At 40.0% G+C, this 27,710-nt stretch overlaps 1 protein-coding gene across 5 annotated transcripts in view; it reads right to left on the bottom strand.

The window, feature by feature from the left end:
- Window positions 1-9,116: 9,116 nt before the first annotated feature.
- Window positions 9,117-27,710, bottom strand: part of LOC149163861 (uncharacterized) — a 69,481-nt gene continuing 50,887 nt past the window's right edge. For all 5 annotated transcript variants that reach the window (XM_089431890.1, XM_089431888.1, XM_089431887.1 and 2 more), the window contains 2 exons: window positions 27,310-27,521; window positions 9,117-9,387 (listed from right to left, as the gene is read on the bottom strand). In XM_089431890.1, the coding sequence (XP_089288016.1) occupies window positions 9,294-9,387; window positions 27,310-27,509 (294 nt within the window). In that variant the 5' untranslated portion in view covers window positions 27,510-27,521 and the 3' untranslated portion in view covers window positions 9,117-9,293. The remainder of the gene's footprint in view (window positions 9,388-27,309; window positions 27,522-27,710) is intronic.

Raw genomic sequence — 27,710 nt, 5'->3', positions numbered from 1 at the left:
AAGAGGCATTTTTGGGAGGTATAGGAGTCATTGTTGAGATGATGTCATGGTTGGGTTGCAGGGCATAATGTGATTGGTGTTCAATCAAGTACAAGAATATCATTGTAAATCATATTGTATCGTGGATCATTGTCCCTGATACGGGAGTTCACACTCTTGTCTCATTTCTAGTCATTATAGGGTGGCAGGGAGGTGCTAGGCTAGTGCATGAAGTCACCTACAGGTTGGAGCCTGTGAACACTTCAGGGTGGTAGGTTGGTCTAGGATGTTGGGGCATCCATTCAGTTGACTACTGAAGAAACTAGGGCATTGAGACGTCCTTCCAGTGGGAGCTAGAGAAGAATGCTTTTCTAGAATTCTAGGAAGTTGTAACTTTCATTTCAGTTGGCGCTGGAGATTAAAGAATTTATTCGAAAATTGTTCGGTGGTTTTTGACCCAGAGGGGGTTTTCCACCTAAAATTCTTGTGCCCACTATGTTCTATTGTTTACTGTTTTTATTACATAAACATTAATAATAATTGGACATTAATTAATGCTCTGAAAGATTTAAAAAGTGCTAATTGCTAATGAATATTGATTCACCCCCCCACCCCAGTGTTTCCAACAGACACGGCATCCTCCCGAACTATAGGTGTGAAAACATGAAGGTCAACTTCTGAGTGGCATAACTTTTGCATACAGACTCAGATTGATGCGATTCAGGCGTCATTGGAAATCTCTCCGTGTGTATAATAGCATGAAAAGGTGTCGCCCTTAGGCATCAAAGTTTTACCCCCCAAAAGAACATCGTTTGATGCCTCAAAATGCTACCAAAAGGAATATCCATGAGGTTGACATTGCAGTTTATATCTGCGACTTGTTCTTAGTGCCACGAAAACCTTACCTCTACAAGATAATGAGGTTTTTTTACAGATTCGTCGCGCATGATTAGGGTTTTACGATTTTCGAACTCGCTGATCTAGATCTCTGAAATCTCCACAAAATACCCAAAGAAACTTGCTCTGATACCAAATGATCCGTAAACTATCATGGATATTCCACTGAGTAGTTTGTCACAATAGATTTGATAATATTATATTAAAATCAGGGATTCTACACTTATAGTTTTATTTAATTTCTAGATCTGTAAAATTAACTGTAATTAGTGCATGCACGTAAAAGTAAAAGTAAATCAAGCAGAAAAGTAGAGAACAAAAAAATAAGCTCACGCACATAATACATAAGATATGCTCTCTAGGAAACCCTTTTAGGAGAAAACCCAACTGGAAGGTGAGGCTGCTTCACTCTCTTTCTCTGTCTGGAAATATGGTTGTAGATACAAAGAAGTAATGTTTGTGGCCCGTGGGCTACTACAATGCATGGATCCTCTCTGTGTGCACTATCTCCTATCTCTCATGGCTATCTTTGCTCAGCTATGGAACAAAATGCTCTCGAAAGAATGGAATGCCTCTTCCTCCTAGTGGCCCAGTTATAACATAGCTCGATAGCCTACTAGTGGTTAAGATTGAATACATCAACTCTTAACTAGAGTTACAAAATAGACTCTTCTAGAGTCTTTTACATCACAAACACGTGGCTAGCCCCTTTTCCATGAATCATGGGGGCTGACACGACATCCTCCCAAACTATAGGTGTGAAAACATGAAGGTCAACTTTTAAGTGGCATAACTTTTGCATATAGACTTTGATTGACGTGATTCATGCATCGTTGCAAAGCTCTTTGCATGTATAATAGCATGAAAAGGTGTTGTGCTCTAGCATAAAAGTTTTACCCCCCAAAAAAACATCATTTGATGCCTCAAAATGCTCCTAGAAGTAATATCCATGAGGACGTTAACATTGTGGTTTATATCCGCGACTTGTTCTTCATGCCGCGAAAACCTTACCTCTGCAAGATCACGAGGTTTGCTTACAGATTCGTCGCACATGATTAGGGTTTTACGATTTTCGTCCTCGCCAATCTAGATCCCTGCAATCTCCACAAAATACCCAAAGAAATCCACTCTGATACCAAATGATCCGTAAACTATCATGAATATTCCACTGAACAGTTCGTTACAATAGATCTGATAATATTATATTAAAAATCTAAGATTTTACACTTACAATTTTATTTAATTTTTAGAGCTGTAAAATTAACTGTAATTAGTGCATGCATGTAAAATTAAAAGCAAATCAAGTAGAAACGTAGAGAACAAAAAAATAATCTCACACACATAATGCACAAGATATGCTCTCTGAGAAACCCTTTCGGGAGAAAACCCCACTAGAAGGTGAGGCCGCTTCGCTCTCTTTCTCTGTTTGGAAATATCGTTGTAGATACAAAGAAGTAATGTATGTGGTCTGTACGCTGCTATAGTGCACAGATCCTCTGTGTGCTCTACCTCCTATCTCTCCTAGCTATCTTTGTCCAACTATGGAAAAAAATGCTCTTGAAAGAATGGAATATCTCTTCCTCCTAGTGGCCCAGTTATAACATAGCTCGATAGCCTACTAGTGGTTAAGTTTTATTATATCAACTCTTAACTAGAGTTACAAAATAAACTCTTCTAGAGTCTTTTACATCACAAGAACGTGGCTAGCCCCTTTTCCATGAATAATGGGGGCTGACACAGCATCCTCCCAAACTATAGGTGTGAAAACATGAAGGTCAACTTCTGAGCGGCATAACTTTTGCATATGGATACTCTGATTAACACAATTCATGCGGCCTTGGAAAGCTCTTTGTGTGTAGAATAGCATGAAAAAGTGTTGCGCTCAACTAGCAAAGTTTTACTCCCAAAAAACATCATTTGATGCCTCAAAACGCTCTCAGAAGGTTTGAACCTCATTTCGCCAAACTGGGTCCCGCCGGTAAAAATGGTCATGTGAGTTGATTCCACCTCTTTTTCCACTCCAAATGCATCGAGATGGATGACAAACAATATAATGATCCAATTCGAATCACTTGTATATATAACCTTCCAATGGGGTCGAATTGCCTTCCTTGACGCTGACCTGATCTTCATGAGGCCAACTTAGTGTGGAGGTTACATAATTTATTTTTGACTCAAAAATAATTATTTTTACACCGTTCGAAAGCCCAAGAAGGGTCTCATAAAATAAATTACTCTATTGGCTCTTTATCAATCCTAGGAGTCCTCAATGGGTACTTTGACTAATAAAATGATGACCCAAGCATGAAACCCATGCTTTAATAAGTCGTTGTAACAATAATAAAAATTCTTTTGACAAATACGTTTTATGAAGACCGAATCTAGTTACATTTTTCAACAATAGGGTCATCTATAAACCACTCCTACTTAGGTAGGTAACACCATTACGTGACTAAGGCCCCAATTTTCGAAGAAAAGCCTCATATGAAGTGTTATTTTTCCCATTTCTTTCAAACGTGTTCACTTAGATGCAATAATGATTAATGTACTTAATGGTGAAAGTTGCAACACTAGATATTGTGTGTAATTCACAAGTGGTTCCTTTTATAAGTCTTGGAAACTTAACTAGAATCTAGGTCCTGTATAGGGACATATTAACACCCATAGGTGATGCCTTGAGAGCCATTGGACTTTGGATAGTCATAAAGCATCATTCATAGCCATGACTCTGTTGCTTTTCCAACTACTGATGGATTTCGCTCATACAATGACCGGAGAGCACCATAAACAGGATACGTTACGTAACGAGTCTTTATGTGCAAGATTGGTCAAGCGAGATTCTTATTCCCGGTCAAAAGATCTGAATTCCAGGATGAATGGGGAACTAGTATTAACGGGCACCTTCAACATCCACAGCATTGCTGCAATTGCTTTATTATTCACAAGATGATGCACATGGACCAGTTTACCCCTAGTTGGCTTAGCATTATACACGGTGTGGCATGTTGATTCAAGACCTAGATGAAGTTTGTTTCATGCCTTAAGGCATGGAAGGGCTAGCAACATCTTGAGTGCCCTCAACGTTGGAGTAAATTAGGCTTATTCATCACTTGGAGACCAATGAGACCCAGTTTGGTGCCCCAAACCCACATTTGGGGCTACAAGATGATTTGCAAAGAGATTTAGGGGCCAACCCCAAGACCATGATTTTAGGGGCCCTCTACAATCATCATGGCACTAGAGGATCTCAATGCATGCCCTAGAAAGGCATACGACATCATGACATCAGCATTTCAGCCCATTCGATGGAGACATATATATTTTTTACATTGGCTACAAGGTCATCTTATGACCTTGATCAGTGATTGCCCATTATTTTATTATTTAAGGGGCTTATAGGCTAAAATTAGACTCAGTAGCACATGTATATATTAGAGATCATTTCATTTAATCTATCATCATCAGCACACTTGGAAATTTGGCTTCATAGAGGAATTCGACCTATCTAGTGAATTTGCAATTGTTCTCTTGTGGAAGATTTGGATCTATTGGATGCATTTTAACATTTGGAGCTTATTCTTTGGATAATGGAAGTATATCTTGGATGTTGTCTTGTAAGTGCTCTTTATTGTTGAAAATCTATTTGTCTATGTCTAATGTATGGAATTTTTTATTCTAGATCATGGTAAAATTGTGCCCTAATTTGTTGAAAATTAATTGAATTACTTTATAGATGAATATTGCATACAGTACTCATGTATAACACATGAATAATAGTCCTAATGGTGAACTCATTGTAGCTCTCCCATAAAAATCCATTTTTCGTTGAGTGGGTAAATGCTTGAAATTTGCTTGCCAGGGCATCAAATTTCAACCTCCTTGAAAACGAGTTTAGTTAACCTTAATCATCCTAGACTCCATTCTCCCAAGGAACAAGGCACTAGTCCAACTTATCAATGATCAATCTCATCTTTTATCCATCTTTTCTCTCTCTTAATTTTGATCCTTTCAAGGCTAGAGAAGAAATCTAGGGCATGGTGCGAATTTATAGGGAAGGAGGATTTTGGTGGTTGGAGAGCCTAAACATCAAGGCAGTAGGGTTTGCCACAAACTATCAATTTGGTGGGCATCCACTTTAATTTCATCCATAAATTCTCTTGCCATAAGTGTTTGTCCCAAGGGAAACCCTAGTTTTTCTTCTCTCAACTTAACGACTTCATTGAAATTTTCATGAGCTTTGGCTTAGCTACCATATATCGTAAGAAACCTTTTCTCCTTTCCTTGACCTTGAGTTACTCCAACACTAGTCAAATCAATCAAACCCTAAGTCTTGTGCCTTCATTTCTAAGTATCTTCATAGAAAGTGAATTGCTTCCTTATGAAGCCTTGAACCAAAATTGTGTCTTTCTTGAAGACCTCCTAGCGATATCATTTAATACTTCAAGCCTAGAATACCTATTATAAGTGATATCTTTCCTACTGAGATTCCTCCCATCGGTGAAAGTCCATGAAGAGCAGGGGCTTTTGGTTGTGGTGACAGTGAGGCACTACCTTATTGTTTTTATAGGTTTAGTTTATACTTTGTAAGGTTTCCCTCTCCAAGGCCAGCCAGCTTTTGCGGCAACAAATCCAGTGGTACATCATCAAGAATCCTCCATGCTATGAAAAAGAAGTCCAACATTCTAGCTCCTGGGGGTGCTCTGGGATGTATATCAATTGCTCAAGTCATCAAAGGGGCCAATGCTTGCAAAAAGTGGGCAATGTTGCATTTTCCAAGTCATCATGCTCTCTGTAATGTAATGTATGCCCTGGGAATTATGTGGAACGAGGTGCTCTCAAGGCCTTTGTTGCTTTGGACCACATGACAAAAGCAACTCAAACTCAAGTGAAAGCAGCGATGCATTAGAGACTATGATCATAAATGCATCTAAGTGGACCAAACTTAAGTGTTAAGGGCATATTAATACTTCGAACTGGGATCACCTTCAAATATCTAACTAGACCAACTCTTGTAAAGATGTTCCCTACCTTTGTAGGAGTGACTGACTAGAAAACGTTATTAGGTGCTTCCAACCTCCAAGGGGGGGTGTCATTTCCAAGGCTTGCATATCATGTGGAATGAGGTGCCCTCAAGGCCTCTGCTGCTCTAGAACACCTAGCAAAACCAACTCAAACTCAAGTGAAAGCAACCATTCATTGGAGACTAAGATCCTAAACACATCTGTGTGGACCATACTTAAGTGTTAATAGCATATTAATACGTCAAATTGGGATCACCTTCAAATATATGACTACACCAAATCTCACAAAGGTGTTCCCTACCTGTGTAGGGGTGGCTAAGTAGTCAACCTATTAGGTGCTTCTAGCCCCCAAGGGGATGTGGTGTTTCTAAAGTTAACCCTTCAACCAATAGGTGTTGGTGTAAGTGGCAATAGAACGGAAAGACTTCATGGCCAAGTGTCATGGTCATGGAACCAACTATTGGGAGTCCACATCCCATGTGTATAGATGTAATGGAAGGAACAATTGTGAATGCATGAGTTACCCTTCCCAGCGTTATTTTTCCACCCCCTCTGGTGCACCTTTGACTTCTTTTTTATAATGCTTCATATTTTGGAGTATAGCTCAACGATCAAAGCTTGTTATTTATGATAGAGCTTTTAATTTACCCTTTAATATGAGGAGTTTATATCTCATCAAGGTTGGGACATGCAAAGGTTCATTTTAATGAGATGGAGCATCAAGTGATCATGAATCGAGAGATGACTAATGATGATAGTTGAGCTCATGCTAAGCTTTTGCTCACGTGCTAACTTATGTTTCAGCCACCTTTTTCATTTTGACTTTTTGTTTCTTTCGTTGTGGCCATATTATGTTTCTCCATTCTTTTAGCTACATCAACCTCTAAGACAATGTTTTGCAGCCCTACTCAAGGATGTTGATAAGAGAGTGTCAATTCCCAATAAACTAGTGACAAGTTGGACCCAAAGAATACAGATGGTATTAAGGGCGTAGAATGTGGCATGGATGGAATTCGAGTATGGTGAAGAGAGAATGAACACACTAGTTCAATCCAAATCTTCCTATAAGCCTAAGGCCTTAAGTGATGTCCCACTAGACTAGGGCTAAAAATGAACCTCCCTCGTAAGGTGAGAAAACAGTTTTAAAGTCAAGATTGGTCAATCATTCAGATCACCCCTTTATCCATACTAAATGCCCAAAACATTAAGTAAAAACACTCAATTCCAAAATGATCAAAGTACCTGTTGGATGGTAGTATCCCACTTTCATCCAAGAGGAATGTTGGATGGTGTGAGGTATAATGACTGGTGTAGATGGTGGAGGAGTTGGCATATCATCATCATCAAACTAATGTCTAGGACTGTTTGCTGGCTCACTATCAAAAATAGTAGAAATTCTTTCTCCTTAGGGGGTTACTCATTTTGGTGGGTAATAGGGAGCTCACTTTGCAAGCCAATGAAAATGTAAAGTAAATGTGAGTACAAGGTCCCATGTTCAAATCCCCATTTCCTTACATGTGGTTGTGTATTAAGGGCGGCACGATTCACCTAGGGGTGTTGGGACGAGGTCCCCTCTGGTCAAATTTTGTAAAGTTTTGTTAATATTGTAAAGTCTCCACATTTTGAGGAGCAGAGCGTGAGTAACGCAGGTCAATAGGAGTTAAAGGGGCTTTAAGAAGGTCAAAGCCCCTTAATTTGTTAAGAGTCAAGTTGTTTTGTGACCCACCCATGGTTCGTGGACCATGGTATTGAAATGGAGAAAGATGTAAAAAGGAGTCATAGAAGAGTTATAGATATCAATCAATCAATGATTAGAAGTGCAAGATTTAGGTCTGTTTTCTATACTTAGGCAAATGAGAAGGCTCTTGCACTGTGTGTGGTGGAGACCTTAGTAAGTCCGCAACTGAGTGTGCGGGCCCCTGCCGCTATGTACGCAGGGTTGGAAAAGACTGTAATTGAACACCTACGCATAATAAAGGTTGGTTTTGAAGAATTATCTGTGTATCAATGTGTTATTGTTTATTTATGAATTTATTGTATTGTTGATCTATTGAATGCAATTAATCTGGAAAAATACTTAATAGATGCGCGAAGAAGTAGATATGTGTATTTATATGGTGTTATGAATGTTTGACGCAATCGGCGAAGGGTATAGATCTGCTAACTGTTAGTTGTTGTAATTTCCGAGTTTTAAAGGTTAGGGTTCGCAAAAGTTGGGATAAAGCCCGAAATTTAACAGAAGCACATCACATAGTCCTTTGCATACAGAGACCTGGTTCTAACATCCCCAATACTGCCTCGGGTGAGACTACAATTTGTGTTACGCGGGTTGTTGCCAAAAGGGTCGGTAGTGTAGGGTTTTGTTGGTTAGCGCAGCGAACTCTGAACCTGGGTCCAAACCCCCTCAAGCCAACAAGAGTTATAGTGGTAGTGGTCAAAATCAACCTCATGTCACGTGAGTATGAAACCAACCCAATTGTCAACTCCTCTAGACAAAAAAACCAAAAAAACAAAAAAAAATATATTCATAAAGTGATTACACAACCAAAATATATAATAATGCATGGTGCTAATTTGTTTGAATCAAAACACAAGGTAAAGGAAACCAGCACCGTATGAACATTATATTCCGCATTGCATTAAAAAAGTTGAAAGGCATACATGTTGACAAATCACATTGGCCATAGGCTGAGTTATCACGAGTCAATACACATGATTTTTAAGAGTAAAATTGATTGTTCTATTGTGAAATATTTCTTTGATTTTCTTCCCCGTGTGCTCATATGACATAAATTCCTCATATTAGCCAGCATAGTTTTTAAGTTATTGCCACCCAGCAAATTTGAAGCATTCAAGGATGAAATATACGCAAACCACTTTGTCATTTATACAATGGAAGAATTTAAGTCCTTATGAAAAGAGAGAAACATTTCATTAATTTGCAATTGTTTCCTTTAAATTTTCATTCTGCAAAATAGAAATCAAAATGGGGAGTTAAAGGCAGAAACTGAAACATTGCTAAACTTTAAGTTACAGTGCAAAGTGTCCCTTAGGCAAGTGACATTATCCCTCGAGCAGTGACAAATCATGCGTTTTTCTATCATGTAATGATTTTTTTCCAATTCGTGTTAATAATGGGTTGCCTAACAAATAACTACACGTTACAAACCACTAGCCAATTTTTTAAGACTGCATCATTTTACCTATTTAGACAGAGTATGCCCCATAAGGGAAAGTAAAATATTTTCTCTTACATTATAAGTGCACTGAAGTTGCATTTTGTCTTTTGCATTATTACTAAGAAGCTGCATTTTTATTTGTTGCATAAAATATGATTCAATTGACAAAAGATAATAGATATGATTCAATTGACAAAAGATAATAGATAGCATTAACTCAAGCATGCTTGAAAAGCTTCATGCTAAGCCAATGGAAATACACAATCACCACAAGAACAGGAATTGTCAACGGTACCAACAAGCAATAATACCTGCAAAGCCATTCAGAAGGTGTTAGGAATTATTTCTCTATCCATGAAAATATATTGTATTTTTAATGGTACATCATGAAGCGTTATTGCTTTACATCATTCAAAGAAAAAAATTAAGACATAATGTGACGTGAAGCTTTTTCCCAAGAAAACATCAAACACTTAATAAAGAAACAACCACTCCTAGATACGAGACCTCATTCATGAAGTCAGGGTCACTCGTGAAAATTTGAGATCGGTGGGCTCAGAAGGTGGACTTCTGTCACCACACATGGTGTAGCATGCATGAAGGATATGGAGCATTTAGAGATGCATTCATTTCAAGAGGACGTACTTCCATTATCCAATTGCTCACATTCTAAGAATATGAACCAATTACAATGGAAAAGACGAGAAAAAATAATGTTTTATATAATAATTTGAAGTAAGCAACAGAATCTGTAAGTAGCTTTGGTTGCCTAGTGAAGCTCATCGTACCGTAGTGTTATGTCGCTTGTATGACTTGGTAAAGCATCTCACCTATACCAACTTACTCACCAGAGGTGGATTTTGGTTGTTTTCATTCATTATCTCCAAGCACAGTGCGAAGGCATTAAATGATGGTTTTGCAAAGGAGACACGGAAAACGTTTTCCACTCGGTAGTTTTTGTATTTAGATTTTTTACTCGTAAACAGAAGTTAATGATTCTATTATTTATCAACACATTATATTTACATGATCTTAGAGGCAAAGACATTTTTCAATCGATGTAGAGGTCATTACCCAATTTCCTTTCAAGGTCTATATGAATCTAAAGCAATATGGAGTTAAGAAATGCATTCATTTCAAGTGGGCATACCTTAATTAGCCAATTGGTTACATTCTAAAAACAGCAATCAATTGCAATGGAAAAGACGAGAAAAATGAATATTTTGTAAAATAACCTGAAGTAGGCAACGTTATCTGAAAGTAGCACTGGTTGCCTAGTGAAGCTTATCTCCGAGTATAATACAAAGGCATTAAAGAATTTAATTGTTCATGGCGAATCTTCCAAGGAAACATGAAAGAATAACATATGTTTCTCCATTTGTTTCAAGTATATCCCGTTAGGACTAGAAATTGCATGCTACAAGAAGCCTAATATAGCTATTTTTCAACTAATTAACAGCTACTTTTCAACGGCTAACTCATGGCAATGTTGCATCCCTGCTATTTATTCACTATGATTGATTGATTTCTCACCTTGTCCTGAGGATGAACCACATTCGCTGGTTCGAAACGTCGACCAAATCCTAACAATGTGATTAATCCGAAAGACTGATATCTACCTCATATAGCTGTCATTTAATGAACCATTATACTGAACCCTTTGTCTAAGCCTACCTACACACAAACTAGTCTTTCAAGTTAGCTTTGGCCATGACCCCAGCTTTTGGACAGAGGCATCCTTCCCCTCCAAATCCTGAGGTAGCAGCATCCAAAGCTCTAGTAGCTTCAATGGGCAAGTCTGTAAAACCGCAACCCTCCAAAATCATCAAAAGGTTAGATAACATTCCAGAAGTTCCCTTCCATGTTTCATCTTATCAGCAAATGGCATTGGCATTGGCAAAACAAAGTTTAATTGGACAGTCTATTGGTATTTGGCCCTCCCCCAAGTCTATTGTGAACTAAATCCAAAGGAATTGGAAGATTTTGATAAAAGGCAAGCTCGCCCACTATTTCTGTGGAAGCCAAGGAAGACAAAGATCTTATCTTCGAGAATGGGCCTTACTTATTTGGTCCTAGTGGTGCAATCATCAAGAATTATTTTTGTTGGGCCAAAGAAGATCAGCATCCTAGGTTTTGGGGGTACTCTAGGATGCACATCAGCTACTCAAGTCATCATATTGCCCAATGCTCTAATGTAAGTGGGCAATGCTGCATCGTCTAAGTCAAGAACCTCTTTGGAAGGCCTGGGTACCTGTGGAATGGGTGCCCTCAAGGCCTGGGTTGTTGTGGACCACCTGAGAAGACCAACTTAAACTCCAATGAAAGAAACCATTCATTAGAGACTAAGATCATATAAGCATCTAAGTGGACCAAACTTGCATGTTAAGGGCATATTAATACTTCAAACTTGGATCACCTTCCGATATCTAACTAGACCAAGTCCCACAAAGGTGTGCCCTATCTTGATAGAGGTGGCCAATAATCAACCCTATTAGGTGCTTCCAACCCCAAAGGAGAGGTGGCATCTCCAAGGTCAACCCCTCAATCAATAGGTGTTAGCGTAAATGAGTGACAATGGAAGGAAAGGCTTCATGGCCAAGTGCCATGGTAAAGGGGACCAGCTAATGGGAGTCCACATCTTGAGTGTATAGATGTAACGGAGGGCACAATTGTGGAGGCACGTGTTACCTTGCTCGGCCTGCTTTCTCTATCTCTCTAGTGCGCCTTTTACTTCTTTTTAATTTTGTGTTTATTTTGAGTGCATAGCTCAAGGCTTAGAGCTTGCTCTTTATGATATATCATTTAATTTTACCACTTAAGATGAAACAATTTATCACTCATCAAAGTTGGGATACGCAAGGGTTCCTTTTGATGAAATGGAGTATCAAGTGCTCATGAGCTACGTGATGGCTAATGAGGAGGGTAGAGCTCATGCTAGGCTTTTGCCCACACGCTAATTTATGTCTTGGCCATCTTTTGCATTTTGATTTTCTTATTTTTCTTTCATTGTGTACATAATATGTTTTTCCATTCTTTTAGCTACATCAAACTCCAGAGCAATGTTTCCTAGCCCTACTCAAGAATGTGGATAAGTGGGTGCCAAATCCCCATGAACCAATGACAAGTTAGACCCAAAGAATGGAGATGGTATATAAGGGGTTTATACTGTGACATGGAAAGTGTCAAGTATGGTGTAAGGAAGAATGAACACTGTATATCCATCCGGGTACTCCAAGTAGTGCCCCTCCTATAACCTAGTGTTGCGAACATTGCAATTTTTTGAAGCAACGATTTTATTAGTCGATAAGATCAAGAGGTTTTTTCCAAATGAAAAAATTGTTATTTTATCGTAAAAATCACCAAAAAATCGCGAGTCGGTGCGAAAAAATCGTTGACGCGCAGAACAACTTTATAAAAGTTTTTTTGTGGTTTTCTTATTTCATTTTGCAAACAGAAGGCAAGTGAGAGAGCTAAGGTGGAGGAGAATGAATCTACAAGGGCGAGAGAGGAGAAAACTGAGGGTATTTAGGATCCCAAGCAAAGAAATTTCGATTTTGGACCAAGTTTCGTTCGTAGACCGCAGATTTTAGGTATGGGCATCAAATTCGGCCCTATTTTTTTTGTTTTCTCCTTGTTTTTCCTTGGGTTTTAATCACCCATATATTTTCCATGATTTTTCTAAGGCAGGGAGTGTGTTTTTTTTCCATTATTGTTTCCTTGAGTGGAAAGGGTTTTATATTGTCAAAAATTCAAAATGCTAATTGTTAAATTTAATTTTTTTAATTCTTCTTATGCCCTAGGCTCTTACATTAAGAGTTCAACAAACACGCCAAGACATTTGTACCCTCTATGGGAATATGGTGAACCCGATGGGGGTTCGATAGATCAAATTTGAGTTGCAAGTTGTGTGGGAAGCATATGATAGGGGGAGTATTCCGCTTGAAATTCCACCTTGCACAAATTCGGGGACATGAAGTAGCACTTTTCCTAGGTGAAACTCCAAAAATCATCCGTAAAGCCCTCAAATCATTAGAGGATATGGAGTCAACCAAACTGAACAAGGAAGCTATGAAGACTCAAATGGAAAGTAGAGAAGTGGTGGTAGGTGACCATGAGAGTGGTTCTTCTTCAACATCAACTTCTACAGTCAACCCCACATCTACCTCATCATTTTTTATTCCTAGAAGCACACTTGGTGCACAACCATCTATCAAGTCAACTCTTAAAAAAAGGAGAAGGGAGAAGCTAACAAGTTGGTGGGTAGGTGTTTTCTATGAAGTGACATTCCCTTCAGCAATGCCAGGAACAATCAATTTTACCAACCTATGTTTGATGTTATTGCTATTGTCGGACCAAGGTACAAAGCCCCTCCTTATGATGACTTGAGAGGACCTATTCTTCAAAATGAAAAGGTCGATTGCACTGCAACATTGGAGCAATTCAGGGCATCATGGGCACACACGGGATGCACTGTGATGTCATATGGTTGCACTGATCAAAAGGGTAGAAACCTTATTAACCTCTTGGTTAATTGTCCCAAGGGGACAATGTTTATGAAATTTGTTGATGCATCTGCACATATCAAAGATGCATGATTATTATGTGATTTGTTGGATGTGCTCATTCAAGAGGTAGGTCCACAACATGTTGTCCAGGTCACAACAGACAATGCTACAAATTATGTTGGTGTTGGCATGATGCTTATGGAGAGGCATCCTAACTTGTTTTGCACACCTTGTGCTACACACTGCATTGAATTGATGTTGGAGGACATAGGAAAAATTCCCTTTGTCAGAGATATTGTTGAATCATCAAAAAGCATTACAAAATTTATATATAATCATGCATATGTGCTTCATTTGATGAGAACATTTATTAATAACAAGGAGTTGGTGCGCCCTGCTATTACACGGTTTGCCACTAGCTTCATATCTCTTCAATTTCTTTTGAATTCTATGTGGGATGTGAAAAAAATGTTACTTTCAAAGGAGTGGTGTACTTTATCATTTGGCCGTAAACTAGAAGGAGAGGCCATATGCAATGTTTCTTTCAAAGGAGTGGTGTACTTTATCATTTAGCCGTAAAAAAGAAGGAGAGGCCATATGCAGGCTAGTTTCATACTAGGAAAGTTTTTGGGCAAGAACGCAGGTGTGTCCATTACTAAACCTTTGGTAAAAGTTCTTCGATTAGTTGATGGATACAAGTCTGTGTTAGTTTTTGTAGCATCGAAGATGTTCTAGTCTCGAAACTTTGTGGAGAGGCTAAAACACAGGAGTTCTCCATAACCCAGAAATCGTTTTTGGAAATTCCACCTAGAAGTGTCTCAATTAGATTATTAGCCTATTTTTAAATATTTCTTAAGTCTAAACTTAGGAAAAGGGGTTAATTAATCAGTATTAATTGAGAAAGGTGTGAATTATCTAGAAACTCACTTGAATCGATCCAAATATGATCTCAGTCATCGATTAAGGTTTAATATTGGACGTTGGAGTCCCAACTGGAGATTATAAGAGGAGGTCGATGGGTAGATGGAGAACATACACACTTGAGATCGATTTCCTTAAAGTTCGATTTTCCAAAGCATAGCAGCAGTTGTCAGAAGAGTTCGAGCCACAGAAGGAAGTAGAGACAAAGAGGGGCAGGGGTAGTGAATCCAGAGGAATATTTTCCAGATCCGGTGAGTACTTTGCAGAGAGGCCAAGCTTTTCTTCAAGAGGTTGCATAGAGGCAGCGCATAAACCTCAAAAGGACAGTTCGATTTTGCTGGAGGAGAAGACGTTTTCAATTCTAGAAGTCGGGGACGAGTTTCCAGAAGGTCAGAGAAGCGTTTTCCTAGTCATCAGCAAGCAAGACAGGTAGATTAGCAGTCGATTCAGGCAACACCAGAGTGATGCAGAGCTTGTGCAGAACCAGTTGGACGGCTAGCTTTCCATTGGCAGTCAAGTGTCGAGATTGCTCAAAGTGAGGGTAATTTCCTTCAGGTAATTTTTGCTAGTTTTCAGCATCCAGATTGTACTCAGATTAATTCACTATTGCATAATTATAAAAACCCTTAGTTGTTGCACCAGTTCCCGAGTTCGGTTTTTCCGGGGACTTTTGTCCAAAAATAACTATCAATTTTCATGTGTGTGCTAGCATATTTCTCAGTTTCCAGCGCTATTATTTTCCGCAGTAATTTTGTGAAGATTGCAGTGTTTATTTCATTCTTATCGTAGCAATAAACTGCTAATTTAATTAACAGTTAGAAGAAATAATACCAGTTGTTGCAATAAGAATTTCAGTAGTGAAATTTTCATGTGATATCAGAGCGATTTTGATCAAGCGGGGAGCTCAGAAGTGAAAAGAATAAATTGTTTAGATTCAGGAGGAGTTTGGCAGTATGATTTCCATATTTACACAGAAGTTGGCTTAGCAGATCGAACTGTTGGGCATGGGATTCAATTTCCCCAGTGCAGGTGGCAGGAAAAATGCATAGAGCCTAGGAGCAGTTCCAGCAGGCAGTAGAGAAGTCGGAAAGCAGTTCCGGTGAAGCAGATCAGGTTTTTGCTGAGCAAATTCCTTGCTTGGACACAAAAGGGTTTTGCAACAGCAGAATCAGCGTCAGGTGGAAGAGAAAAAGCACACAGAGGGAAATTTCTCTCAGGGGGTTTCGAGTTTTAGAGACTCGATTTTCCAGTTGCATATTGGCAGGAGCTATGAGCAGATTTCCTCACTCCAGAAGGGAATGCGAATAGCAGATCCAATAGCCGAGCAGAGGGAAAGAGGAAGATTTTTGACCAAATTTAGAGATGACCACAGCTAGGTTTACAGATCATAATAGGTTGGAGGGAGCCTCCAACTTTGTCATCTAGAATGCAAGGATGGCTTCTTGTTGGATGAACATCGCCTGAACGCCTATGTGGACAATGTGGTAGCAATACCCGAAGATGTCAATCAGCGCAAGGAGTACAGGAAGGAGATGGCGAAGGCGAAGAGATTGATCTTGGATGGAGTCCCAGAAATGTACTCTCACATGTGGCAGAAAAAGGAACAGCCAAGGAAATGTGGGATGCTCTCGTCCAGCTGTATTAGAACACTTCCGAGCAGAGGAAGATGTTCATGTAGGAGAAGTTGAGAAGCATCATGATGATGAAGGGTGAAGGCATAGACTCCTTCCTCACCAGGATTCAAGAGGTCTGAGATCAACTTGCAGCCGTTGGGGAGGCACCTCAACCAACAAAGTGTGAAAATTCTATCACTGTAACATCTGATTTACTTTTCCTACTTATTCTTCAATAAGTTATTTATGAAATTCCTTCAATAAACATTAAAATAAATTATGTTGCAGATATCACACTGTAATACAAAAACAAACACATGTACAAGAATCAACACATTGACACAGATATTTTGGACAATAGTCCCCGGAAAAACCCAATGTGGGAAAACCGGTGCAGCAAGGGAGGATTTTATTATTCAGCAATTCTTCAGTACAACAGGGTGCCAAACTGGCTTACCCACAGAGAGAAAAATTCTCCAACACTTCTCCTAGTCCCAGCGTCAGCTTGGCTAACCTCTGCATGGCTCCCAAACACTCTACGTCAACCCCTGCTTGATTGCGTCAGCCCTGGGCCTCTCTACGTCACCCACGCAGGCCCTCTAGTGACTGCGCAATCTCCTGCTGCCTCTGCGTCTGCCTGAAATGCCTTGCGTCTGCCTCTCCTGCCTCAGCCATGGTCTCCAGTGGATGATCCCTTCTCTCTGTTTCGTCCTTGCTGCCTCTTGACTGCTCACCAAACCACTAGTTCGAATTTCTCAACTAACCCCGCTCCAGAAATTGAACTGACTGGTCTCCCTCAGTGTGTCCTCCAAGTGACCCTCAAGCCTCCTCTTATATTTTTCTCGTTGACAAATCAACAGCCGAGATTAAGTCCCTAATCAACGTCTACGATTAACTCTGGCTTGATCCATGACATTTGGACCCTTCTAACACAGTTTTAAATTAATTCACATTAATATTTAATTTTCCCTAAGTTTAGACTTACAGACTCCATTAAAAATATTAATTATTTTAATATCTCCCAAACTGTTTAGAATCTGCCCAAACCAGTTCTGGGTATTGGAGATCTCATGTGTTTCGCCTCTCCACCAATTTTCGTGGCTAGAGCACATCCGATGCTACCCCAAATCAACACTCCCTCTTAGCGAGTACTGTGCTCTAGTAATACTCCTCACTGAGTATCACCCTGATCATCTAACATCGGTCACTGTGTTGATGCTAAGCCTCCTTGCCCAACATCCTCTGCACTGCTGCATCCTGTGCTGCTACCCATGGCTCTGCTACTACCACTACTGCATCTGTACGACAACTCCCTCTGCATCCGTGCTGCTACTGGTCCTTTTTCCCAACACTGCAACTCCCTCTGTATCCGTGTTGTTATCACTCCCTTTTTGCTACTGAAACGAGTTCTTTACCATCCCCATCTTTTCCCTGAAGTAATCAAACTTTGTCCTTCCAAGGGCCTTGGTGAGGATGTCTGCCACCTATTCTCCTGTAGGAGTGTAGCTCAACTGTACAGCTCCTCGTTGGACACAGTCCCTGATAAAGTGGCACCGGATATCAATATGCTTTGACCTATCATGAAACACTGGATTCTCAGAGAGCTTGATGCAACTTTGATTATTGCACATGATCCTGGTCGCCTCCATATTCCTTCTGAATAGGTTCACAAGCAGTTTTCTAAGCCATATGGCCTCACACGAAGTTGTGCTTGCTGCAATATATTCTACCTCAGATGAGCTCAGAGCCACGGACCTCTGTTTCCTACTACACCAGGAGGTCATTCCTGATCCAATGTTGAAACAGAACCCAAAGGTACTTTTCTAATCCACTAAACTTCCTGCACAATCTGCATCAGTAAATCCACTCAATCTGATATCCTTACTCCTGGTGTACAAGAGTCCATAATCGATTGTTCCCTGTAAATACCTGAGAACATGTTTCGCTGCTGCCCAGTGCGCCCTCTTCGGTTCCACCATGAACTAACTGAGGGTGTTGACAACGTAATAAATGTCTAGCCTAGTATTGACCAGATACATCAGGGACCCTATGAGCTGCCTGTATAAGGTGGGATCAACATCCTTGTCTTTTGATGCATCAATCTTCTTCCAGTTGGTGATCATTGGAGTAGCCATGGGTCTACAGTCCTCCATCCTGAATCTCTTCAGGATTTTTGTAGCATATCTCCCTTGCCCAAGGAAGATCTCTCCCTTTTGCCGCCACACTTCCAACCCTAGGTAATAATGCATTCGTCCCAAATCCTTCATATCGAATTCTGTAGCTAGATTCTTCTTGCAATCCCCGATGAGCCTGGATGATCCTGTCAAAAAGAGATCGTCCACATACAATACTAAGATTAGCAACTCATTCTCTACAACCAGATAGTAGAGATTTGGATCTTCGTCACTCTTGACAAATCCCATCTTCTGCAAGTAGCCATCAATTCAACCATACCATGCTCTAGGTGCCTGTTTCAGCCCATACAAGGCTTTCTTCAACCTGCATACATGAGACTTCTTCTCATCTGTCTCAAAGCCCTCTGGTTGTTCAATGTATATCTCTTCTTCTATTACCCCGTTCAGAAAAGTCATTTTAACATCCATCTGATGAATCTCCCATCCCATCTGAGCTACAAGAGATATCACGGTCCTAATAGATGTATACCTGGTTACCAGGGCGAAGGTGTCCTCGTAGACAATTCCTTCCTTTTTAGCATACCCCTTAGCCACAAATTTGGCCTTGTATTTCTCAACACTGTCGTCTGCAGCATATTTGATCTTGTAGATCCATCTCAAACCTACCACTGATTTGTCTTAAGGCCTTGGCACTACCTCTTAGACATCATTCATCATTATGGAGTTGTACTCCTCTACCATCGCGTCTAGCCAAACTTGATGTTGAGATGCCTCCTTGAAACTAGCAGGCTCCCCATCCTGACCTACTAATGCCTGATATCTATCTGGCTGTTTTCGCTCCCACTTATTGTTTCTTGGCGCACCGATGAAGTCCTCTACATCTCGCAGAATCTGATGAAGTTCCCTGCTAGTTCTTCCTCTACCAGCAGGTGCTTCTGTTAGCTCCTCTTCATCCTGAGAATCTTCCTGACCTGGGGAAGAATTTTTTACTTTCGTTGGTTGAAGAGGCTTAACCAGCGGCTCATCTTTTGACTGCTCCTTGGAAGGCATCTCACGAGATTTTCTGAAAGCCCTGTCCTCCATGAACTTTACATCTTGTCGAACTACTACCTTCCTGCTCCCTAGAAGGTAGATTCTGTATGCCTTAGCGTTCTTGCTATATCCCACCAGATATCCCTTTTCCGCAGTTTGATCGAGCTTCTTCCTCTTTTCCTCTAGTATGCGGCAATATGCTAAAATCCCAAATATCCTGAAATGACTGACTTCAGGTGTTTTCCCTATGAAAACATTTTTTGGAGTAATCTTGCCCAACACCCGATGAGGAGTCCTATTCTGAACATAGACTATTGTGTTGCATGCTTTCGCCCACAGGAATTTTGGCATATCCTGATCATACATCATGTCCCTAGTTGCTTCTACAATAGTCATGTTCTTTCTTTCTGCTACTCCATTCTGCTCGGGATTATAGGGAGCTATCCACTCTCTTCTGATGCCCTCCTTAGCGCAAAAATCAGTGAAGTCCTTATCGACATACTCTCCACCATTATCAAGCGCAAAACTTGTATTTTCTTCCCAGCCAGATTCTCCACCAGAGCCTTGAACCCTTTGAATCGACAGAAAACCTCATCCTTGGTTTTCAGAAAATAAATCCAAGTTTTCCTTGAGTGGTCATCAATGAAGGTAAGGAAATACTCAGCACCATTGAGAGCTTTGATGGACATAGGTCTGCAAATATCTGAGTGTATCAATCCTAGTACACTCTTGGCCCTGTGTTTGCTCCTAGGAAATGTTGTCTTGGCATACTTTCCTAGAGCGCATCCTCTGCATACATCATCTCGTTCCGTACTAATATCCGGAACTCCTGTTACAATGCTCCTGAGAATTCTCAGAGCTCCATGGTGCAAATGACCCATTCTTCTGTGCCATAGTTCATTCAAGTCCTTGTCTCCAAGACTTCCTATTAGTGCCATTGGTGATTCTAGTTGTAATCTATACAACCGATTACTTTTGATCCCGATCTGCACTTTCTTTTTCCAGCTCGGGTGTTTGATGTATACCTTCTCCTTAATAAAGTAGACGTCATAGCCCTTGCCTTGAAGTTGTGACACGGAATGTAAGTTCATCCCCAATCCTGGTACATGCAGCGCATTTGTAGCACGGAACCGTTCTCCTAATTCTGTTTGAAAAACTATGGTACCCTTTCCTACAGGAGTACAATTTGCCTTGTTCCCCATGGTGATCTAAAAGTTCATCTTCTCTTCTTAATATTTTGAGAAACATTCCCTGATTCTCGTCATATGCCATGAGGCTCCATTGTCTATATACCACACTTTTGATGATGCAGAACTAGTCATACAAGCCATTTCTTCTTCCAGCTTGGAAGCCAACATAGAGAAATCGAAGTTTCTTTCTCTTGTGCAATCTTCTGAAAATTTGTGCGAGTCCCCTAACATGGATGCCTCTGCATCATGGTCACGACCCATAACTGATTTTCCCTTCCCGTCTCTGATTACTCCCTCTGATACCATGTGAAAATTCTATCGCTGCAACATCTAATTTGCTTTTCCTACTTATTCTTCAATAAGTTATTTATGAAATTCCTTTAATAAACATTAAAATAAATTCTACTGCAGATATCACACCATAATACAGAAACAAACACATGTACAAGAATCAACACATTGACACAAATATTTTGGAAAATAGTCCCCGGAAAAAAAAACTAATGTGGGAAAACCGGTGCAGCAAGGGAAGATTTTATTATTCAGCAATTCTTCAATACAACAGGGTGCCAAACTAGCTTACCCACAAAGAGAAAAACTCTCCAGCACTTCTCCTAATCCCAACGTCAGCTTGGCTGACCTCTGCGTGGCTCCCAAACACTCCGCGTCAACCCCTGCTTGACTGCATCAACCCTAGGCCTCTCTACATCACCCACGCAAGCCCTCGAGTGACTACGCAGTCTCCTGCTGCCTCTGCGTCTGCCTCTCCTACCTCAGTGCTAGTCTCCAGTGGTTGATCCCTTCTCTTTGTTCCGTACTTGCTGCCTCCTGACTGCTCACCAAACCACTAGTTTGAATTTCTCAACTAACCCCGCTCCAGAAATTGAACTGACAGGTTTCCTTCAATGTGTCCTCCAAGTGACCCTCAAGCTTCCTCTTATACTTTTCTCGTTGGCAAATCAACGGCTAAGATTAAATCTGGCTTGATCCATGACATTTGGACCCTTCTAACACAGTTTTATATTAATTCACATTAATATTTTATTTTCCCTAAGTTTAGACTTAGGGACTCCATTAAAAATATTAATTATTTTAATATCTACCAAACTGTTTATAATCTGCCCAAACCATTTCTGGGTATCGGAGATCTCATGTGCTTTAGCCTCTCCAGCAATTTTCGTGGCTAGAGCACATCCGATGCTACCCCAAATCAACACAGAGCTTGTACGTTTGGCACTAAACAGTGTCTCAAAGGATTGGCAGGTGTTTGTCCAAAGTATCTTGGGCAAAGACACATTGCCTAGATGGGACAAGATGTGGTCCAACTTACAACAGGAGGAGTTGAGGCATGCTCTATTGAAGGGTACCATTAGCAGAAGAAACAGCAAGGGCGTGAACGGTGAAGAGGAGAATGTGGCCCTAGCATCAAAAGGTCTCAGTTAGGGACAGGGGGAGAAGAAGAAGAAAAAGTACCTACCTAAGGTCAAGTGCTTCATGTAGCGAGCTTGGCCACTACAGTACTAAGTGTTCTCATAGGAAGAAGGACAAGCAGGAGAAGCAGGACCAGGTGGTAGCGTCTGCAGAGATAGACAAGTTGTCCTACAAACTGGAGGAAGATTTTGCCATGGTTGCAGTTATACCTCTAGGAGTGAGGTGGGGAGATATGGAGCTATAGTCCCAGAGTTGCAAAGCTCTGGCAAGATCCATTGAGTTGTCCTCCTCATGGATCAGTGCCTTGCTACAGGGGCCCATAATATTCAGTGCCAGGATGGATCAGTGTCAGTGATGCAATCAGATTACTTGAGTGACAGTGGAAAACTAGTGGCCATCACGAGTTGAAGAGCACAGTGCACTGTTGGCAACAAAGCAGATGGCTCAGTAGCAGAGTCAGTAGAAACATAGATTCTTCAGTGGGCAATGTAGTGGCTAGCAGCAGTCATAACTCAGGAGACAGATGTAGCAGACATGGTTGATTCAGTATTTAGGATGCCTCTCAGTTGTAGTTGTTACAATTGCAACAGCAACAGTTGAGAGGGAGTTGCAGTGCAGATGTAGTGTTGGCAGCGGCGTAGCAGTGTCAGCAGCAGCACGAATGGAGCATTTGAGTTGCGCAGTGGTTGGTGGGTAGTGGCAGTCAATCACAGACAACGGTGGTCAGACATCAACAGCATGACAAAGGGTGATATAGATACAAGGTGTTGTGACAGTGGCACAGCACTAGAACACCTTCCTTCCTAAGAGGGAGTGTTAGTTTTTGTAGCATCGGAGGCATTCTGGTCTCGAAACTTTCTGGAGAAGCTAAAACAAAGAATTCTCCATAACCCAGAAATTGTTTCTAGAAATTCCACCTAGAAGTGTTTCAATTAGATTATTAGCCTATTTTTAAATATTCCTAAGTCTAAACTTAGGAAAAGGGATTAATTAATCAGTATTAATTGAGAAAGGTGTGAATCATCTAGAAACTCACTCGAATCAATCCAGATATGATCTCAGCCATTGATTAAGGTTTATTCTTGGTCATTGGAGTCCCAACGGGAGATTATAAGAGGAGGTTGATAGATAGATGGAGAACATACACACTTGAGATCGATTTCCTTGGAGAGTTCGATTTTCCATAGAGCAGCAACAGTTGCCAAAAGAGTTTGAGCCAGAGAAGGAAGCAGAGACAGAGAGGGGCAGGCACAGTGAAACTAGAGGAAGATTTTCCAGATCCGGTGAGTACTTTGTAGACAAGCCGAGATTTTCTCCAGGAGGTTGCGCAAAGGCAATGTAGAAGACTCAAAAGGGAAGTTTGATTTTGTTGGAGGAGAAGATGTTTTCAGTTCCAAAAGTCGGGGAAGAGTTTCTAGAGGGCCGAAGAAGCATTTCCCCAGTCATCAACAAGCAAGACAGCTAGATTCGCAGTCGATTCAGGCAACAAATGTGGCAGGCAGCGCCAGAGTAACGCAGAGCCTGCGCAGGCCCAATTGGACGGCTAGCTTTTCGATGGCAGTCAAGTGTCGGGATTGCTCGGAGTGAGGGTAATTTCCCTCAGATAATTTTTGCCAGTATTTTCTCTACAAGATTGCCAGTTTTCAGCATCCAAATTGTACTCAGATTATTTCACTGCTGCATAATAATAAAAAGCCTTATTTGTTGCGCCGGTTTTCCCAACTTGGGTTTTTCTGGGGACTTTTGTCCAAAAATAACCGTGTCAAATTTCATGTGTGCTAGCATATTTCTCAGTTTCCAACGCTATTATTTTCCGCAGCATTTTTGTGAAGATTGCAATGTGTTTATTTCGTTGTTTTCGTAGCATTAAACTGCTAATTTAATTGACAGTTATAAGAAATAATACCAGTTGTTGCAATAAGATTTTGGTGGTGAAATTTTCACAACCCGCAATGGGCTACTTGTATGAGGCCATGGATAGGGCCAAAGAATCCATTCGCAATTATTATGATGATAAAGGGGATGAGGGGTTTGAAAACAACAACTGATATGGAGAGTGATTGATGAGCAATGGAAAAATACACTCCATCGTCCCATTCATGGTCCAAGGATCTACCTGAACCCCACATTTTCGTACTCCTTTGGTTTCATATTTGATGCTAAGGTCATGGATGGATTCTTAATTTGTGTTCAGAAGATGGTGTCGTCTCCTACAGAACATGCAGAAATTTCTAAAGAAATGGAAATATACAGGATGGCAGGTGGCACATTTAACTTTGACATGGCTATGCAAGATAGGATGACCCAAATGCTAGGTAAGTTTTAGTTTGTTTCAAATCTCAATGTTTCTTCATACTTTGCTTCAACTTTCAAATTTCAATTTTTTTCTTATGTTTCTCTTATTTGTTGTAGATGCATAAGATGGTGTCGTCTCTAGCAGAACATGTAGAAATTTCTAAAGAAATGGAAATATACAGGATGGCAGGTGGCACATTTAACTTTGACATTGTTATGCAAGATAGGATGACCCAAATGCTAGGTAAGCTCTAGTTTATTTCAAATCTCAATGTTTCTTCATACTTTGCTTCAACTTTCAAATTTCAATTTTTTTCTTATGTTTCTCTTATTTGTTGTAGATGCATGGTGGAGAAGCTACAGTGGCAGAGTACCCAATCTCCAAAAGCTTGCCATTCGAGTGCTCAACCAAACATATAGCTCTCCAGATGCGAGCACAACTAGACTGTTTTTGGAAAAATACATGCCAAGAAGTGCAACAAGTTAAAATTTTCAAATTAATTTTTTGAATTCACTAAATAATAAAAATTATCATTTATTATTTTTATAATTATTAATTTATAATTTATGACCCTCATACAAGTTGGAGTCCCAACCCCTTAACGACATGGTCTATGTCTACTACAATCTTCTATTAGGGGTAAGACAACTTCAGAAGATGCCTCACATGTAGGCCATCTCATTGGATGGGATTGACACTACTATTGCATGGAGGGTTGAGGCCGAGAGGCCTGTCATGGAATCAGCCTCTGATTGGTTAGAGAAGGAGACAGTGGAGGAGGTAGCAGTTGCAAAGGAGGAGGAGGTGACACCACCTACTATGGTCACCAATAGAGGACATGGTATACCTCCTTCGTCTCCTAGTTCTTTTGGAGGACATCAGAGCCCAATGCTAGCCCCAGGGCCTTCTTCATCTAGAGGGAAAGCTATTACATTTTCTCGCAAATGGGGCAAAGGAAATCATTAGTTCCTTAGTGGTTCATTTCATTGTATATGACTCATGATATGAGATATATTATTATATTTTTTGTTGATATTTTGTGGCTGAGTCAAGATTCAGGATTCAAGACGTTATTCATTGTTATGTGTAATGTAGCACTCGACATATTACACATCTTATATATTAGTATTATTTTCATATTTATGTGTCATGCATTTATTTTATGTTGTGGATGATTTAGATACTAAAAAAATTGAAAAAAAAATGAATATTTTTGTATTTTTTTAATTTTGTCGATATTTTGCAGATTTTTACGAATTTTTTTTCCAGACCCTAGTTGATTTTATCCTGATCACAATGTTCGCAACATAGAACCCTAAATCTTAAGGGAGGTCCATTGGACTGTGGCTAAATGTTACCCCCTTGGTAAGGTGAGAGAACAGATTTACAGTCAAAATCTGTCAATCTTCCAGATCACCCCTTTATCCATACTAAATGCCTAAAACAAACAAATATAAGCACCCAACTGCAAAATGATCATAGTACCTATTGAACAGCAGCCCACCTTCATTGAAGAGGAAATGTCGGATGATGGGAGGTGTGTGGTTGATGCTGATGGCAGAGGTATATGGCATATCATTAACGAGAAGTGAAGGTCAGGGGCTGTTGGCTGGCTGGCTGTCAAATGTAGGAAAAAAAATTCTCCTATGGGGTTACCCATTTTGGTGGGTAACAGGACCCACATCAAACATTGAGCAGGCCTTGTTAAACTAGTCTTGAGATTGGAGTTTAAGGTACTTCAGTTACAACAAGATACAGGTCATCTTCAGGTTTGACAGGTTCAGATTCATTCCTCACATTTGATTGCAGTTAAAAAGTCAGCCATGATGGTGTAGCCACTATCCCTGATCATCCAAAATAGCAGCATGAGTTGAGCAGAAGGTAAGATTGGAAAATGAATAGATGGAGTTGTGTACATTATTAAAGGTATCAGAGTATTCTGAGACAAGGCATAAAAGAAGGAAATTTAGTAACCGTGTTCATGAAGAAAAGTCACCATGGGAGATTTGTATTTCTTAAAAATCATTACACATAGTTATCAGAGTATTCTGAGCACAAGACATAAAATAAGGAATGTCGGTAACCATGTTGGTGAAGAAAAGTTGCCATGAGATACTTGTATTACTTAAAATCATTGAACGTAAGTCATTTCTAGGAGTAAGCATATCTGAGAAAAGGCCCTAGCACTTCCCACAAATAGTATCACAAGATCGCGTAAATTGGAATGATGAATTTTCATTTTTCAAATTTGCAAATTCTTTGCTATAGGATGCATCTGAGCCATGCTGTGGGTCTCTTGCTAAAACTGAATATCTATATTAACAAAACTGAACCTTCCAGCCCAATGTAAATAAGCTGGGAAAAATCCCTTTTCAGCTCTCCTTATAGTTGAACATGAACCCACTTTAAAGCTTTCATCACTAAAATATAGATCCCATTTTCAACTCATCACCACTGATGGCTCTTTAATATCTCACCATCAGCTTGCATTGGATATGCCTTACAAGTGACAATATAGATTTAGGTGACCTCCGTAAAAAATTTCATGAATTAGGATTTCATTTGCAGCTTTGACATGTTAGGAAATTTTAGTTGAAGTCCTCAATAGCAGTTTCAATATGGGATTGCAATATGGGCATCTAAGACCTCAGTTGACACCAAGAGTTTTCAATTTGTTTTTATTTTTTTTCTAATTCCAAAATCCTCTGATGGACCATTCAAGAACACATCTCAATTTTTTTCTTCATCCAATAATATGACTTTGTAAGTCCGTGACTAAGGTAACAAATCTTCCAGTGGCAATGATTCCATGCTTTTTCACTCTGTGTGCAGAATTAATTATCAACAGCCAATTTGTTTACACTTTAATTAGGAGATGTAATGCTGTGGGAAATGTCAGTGAGGATGCAAACTTCTCAAGCATCACCTTACGTGAAGATGGTTTTATTGCAGGAAATAATATACCTTGAGATCAGAGATATAAACAGAAGAATAGACAGATAGGTTGTAGCAAAAATAAGGAAGTTCAATTTATTCACAGTTGAAATATATGGAACAAATTTACCAGACATGAACTCTAGAAACATAATGAAAGCCTCTAGACTGCATACCTATCATTCTCAATGGCTGAAAGAAATGGAATTCCCGATGGTGGCAGGATCTTAGAGAGAACAGCTGCATAGAAGAAAACTATGAATGAGGAAGCTCCTGATATAATTAATACTAGTCCCCAGCAAACCGTACTTGAGCCCGGTTGGAGAGGGCAAGCAGTAGACGAGTACAACTGAATGGTCCCTGAATTTGAGCCCATAATTGTTTATGCCTGCGTTGATTAAAACATGGAAACAAAGTCAGACATTTCACCATCAATCCCTATATTCCTTTTAGTATTTCAGTGATACTGTTTTTACACTGCACATGTTATTGCTTGCAGAGTTATCTGACTCTTCTATAACTCTTGAGTCTTTCTGAGTTAACAAAATTATGAGTACTCACCCAAGGCTCTTCCCAG

Source organism: Pinus tabuliformis, chromosome 5_1 (genome assembly GCF_031772625.1).
Source record: "Pinus tabuliformis cultivar Carrire ecotype Pingquan chromosome 5_1, CPIR1, whole genome shotgun sequence".
In the NCBI taxonomy this organism is placed as follows: Eukaryota; Viridiplantae; Streptophyta; class Pinopsida; order Pinales; family Pinaceae; genus Pinus; species Pinus tabuliformis.
The sequence above is the reverse complement of the archived record's forward strand: the minus strand, read 5'-3'. Positions and strand labels throughout refer to the sequence as shown.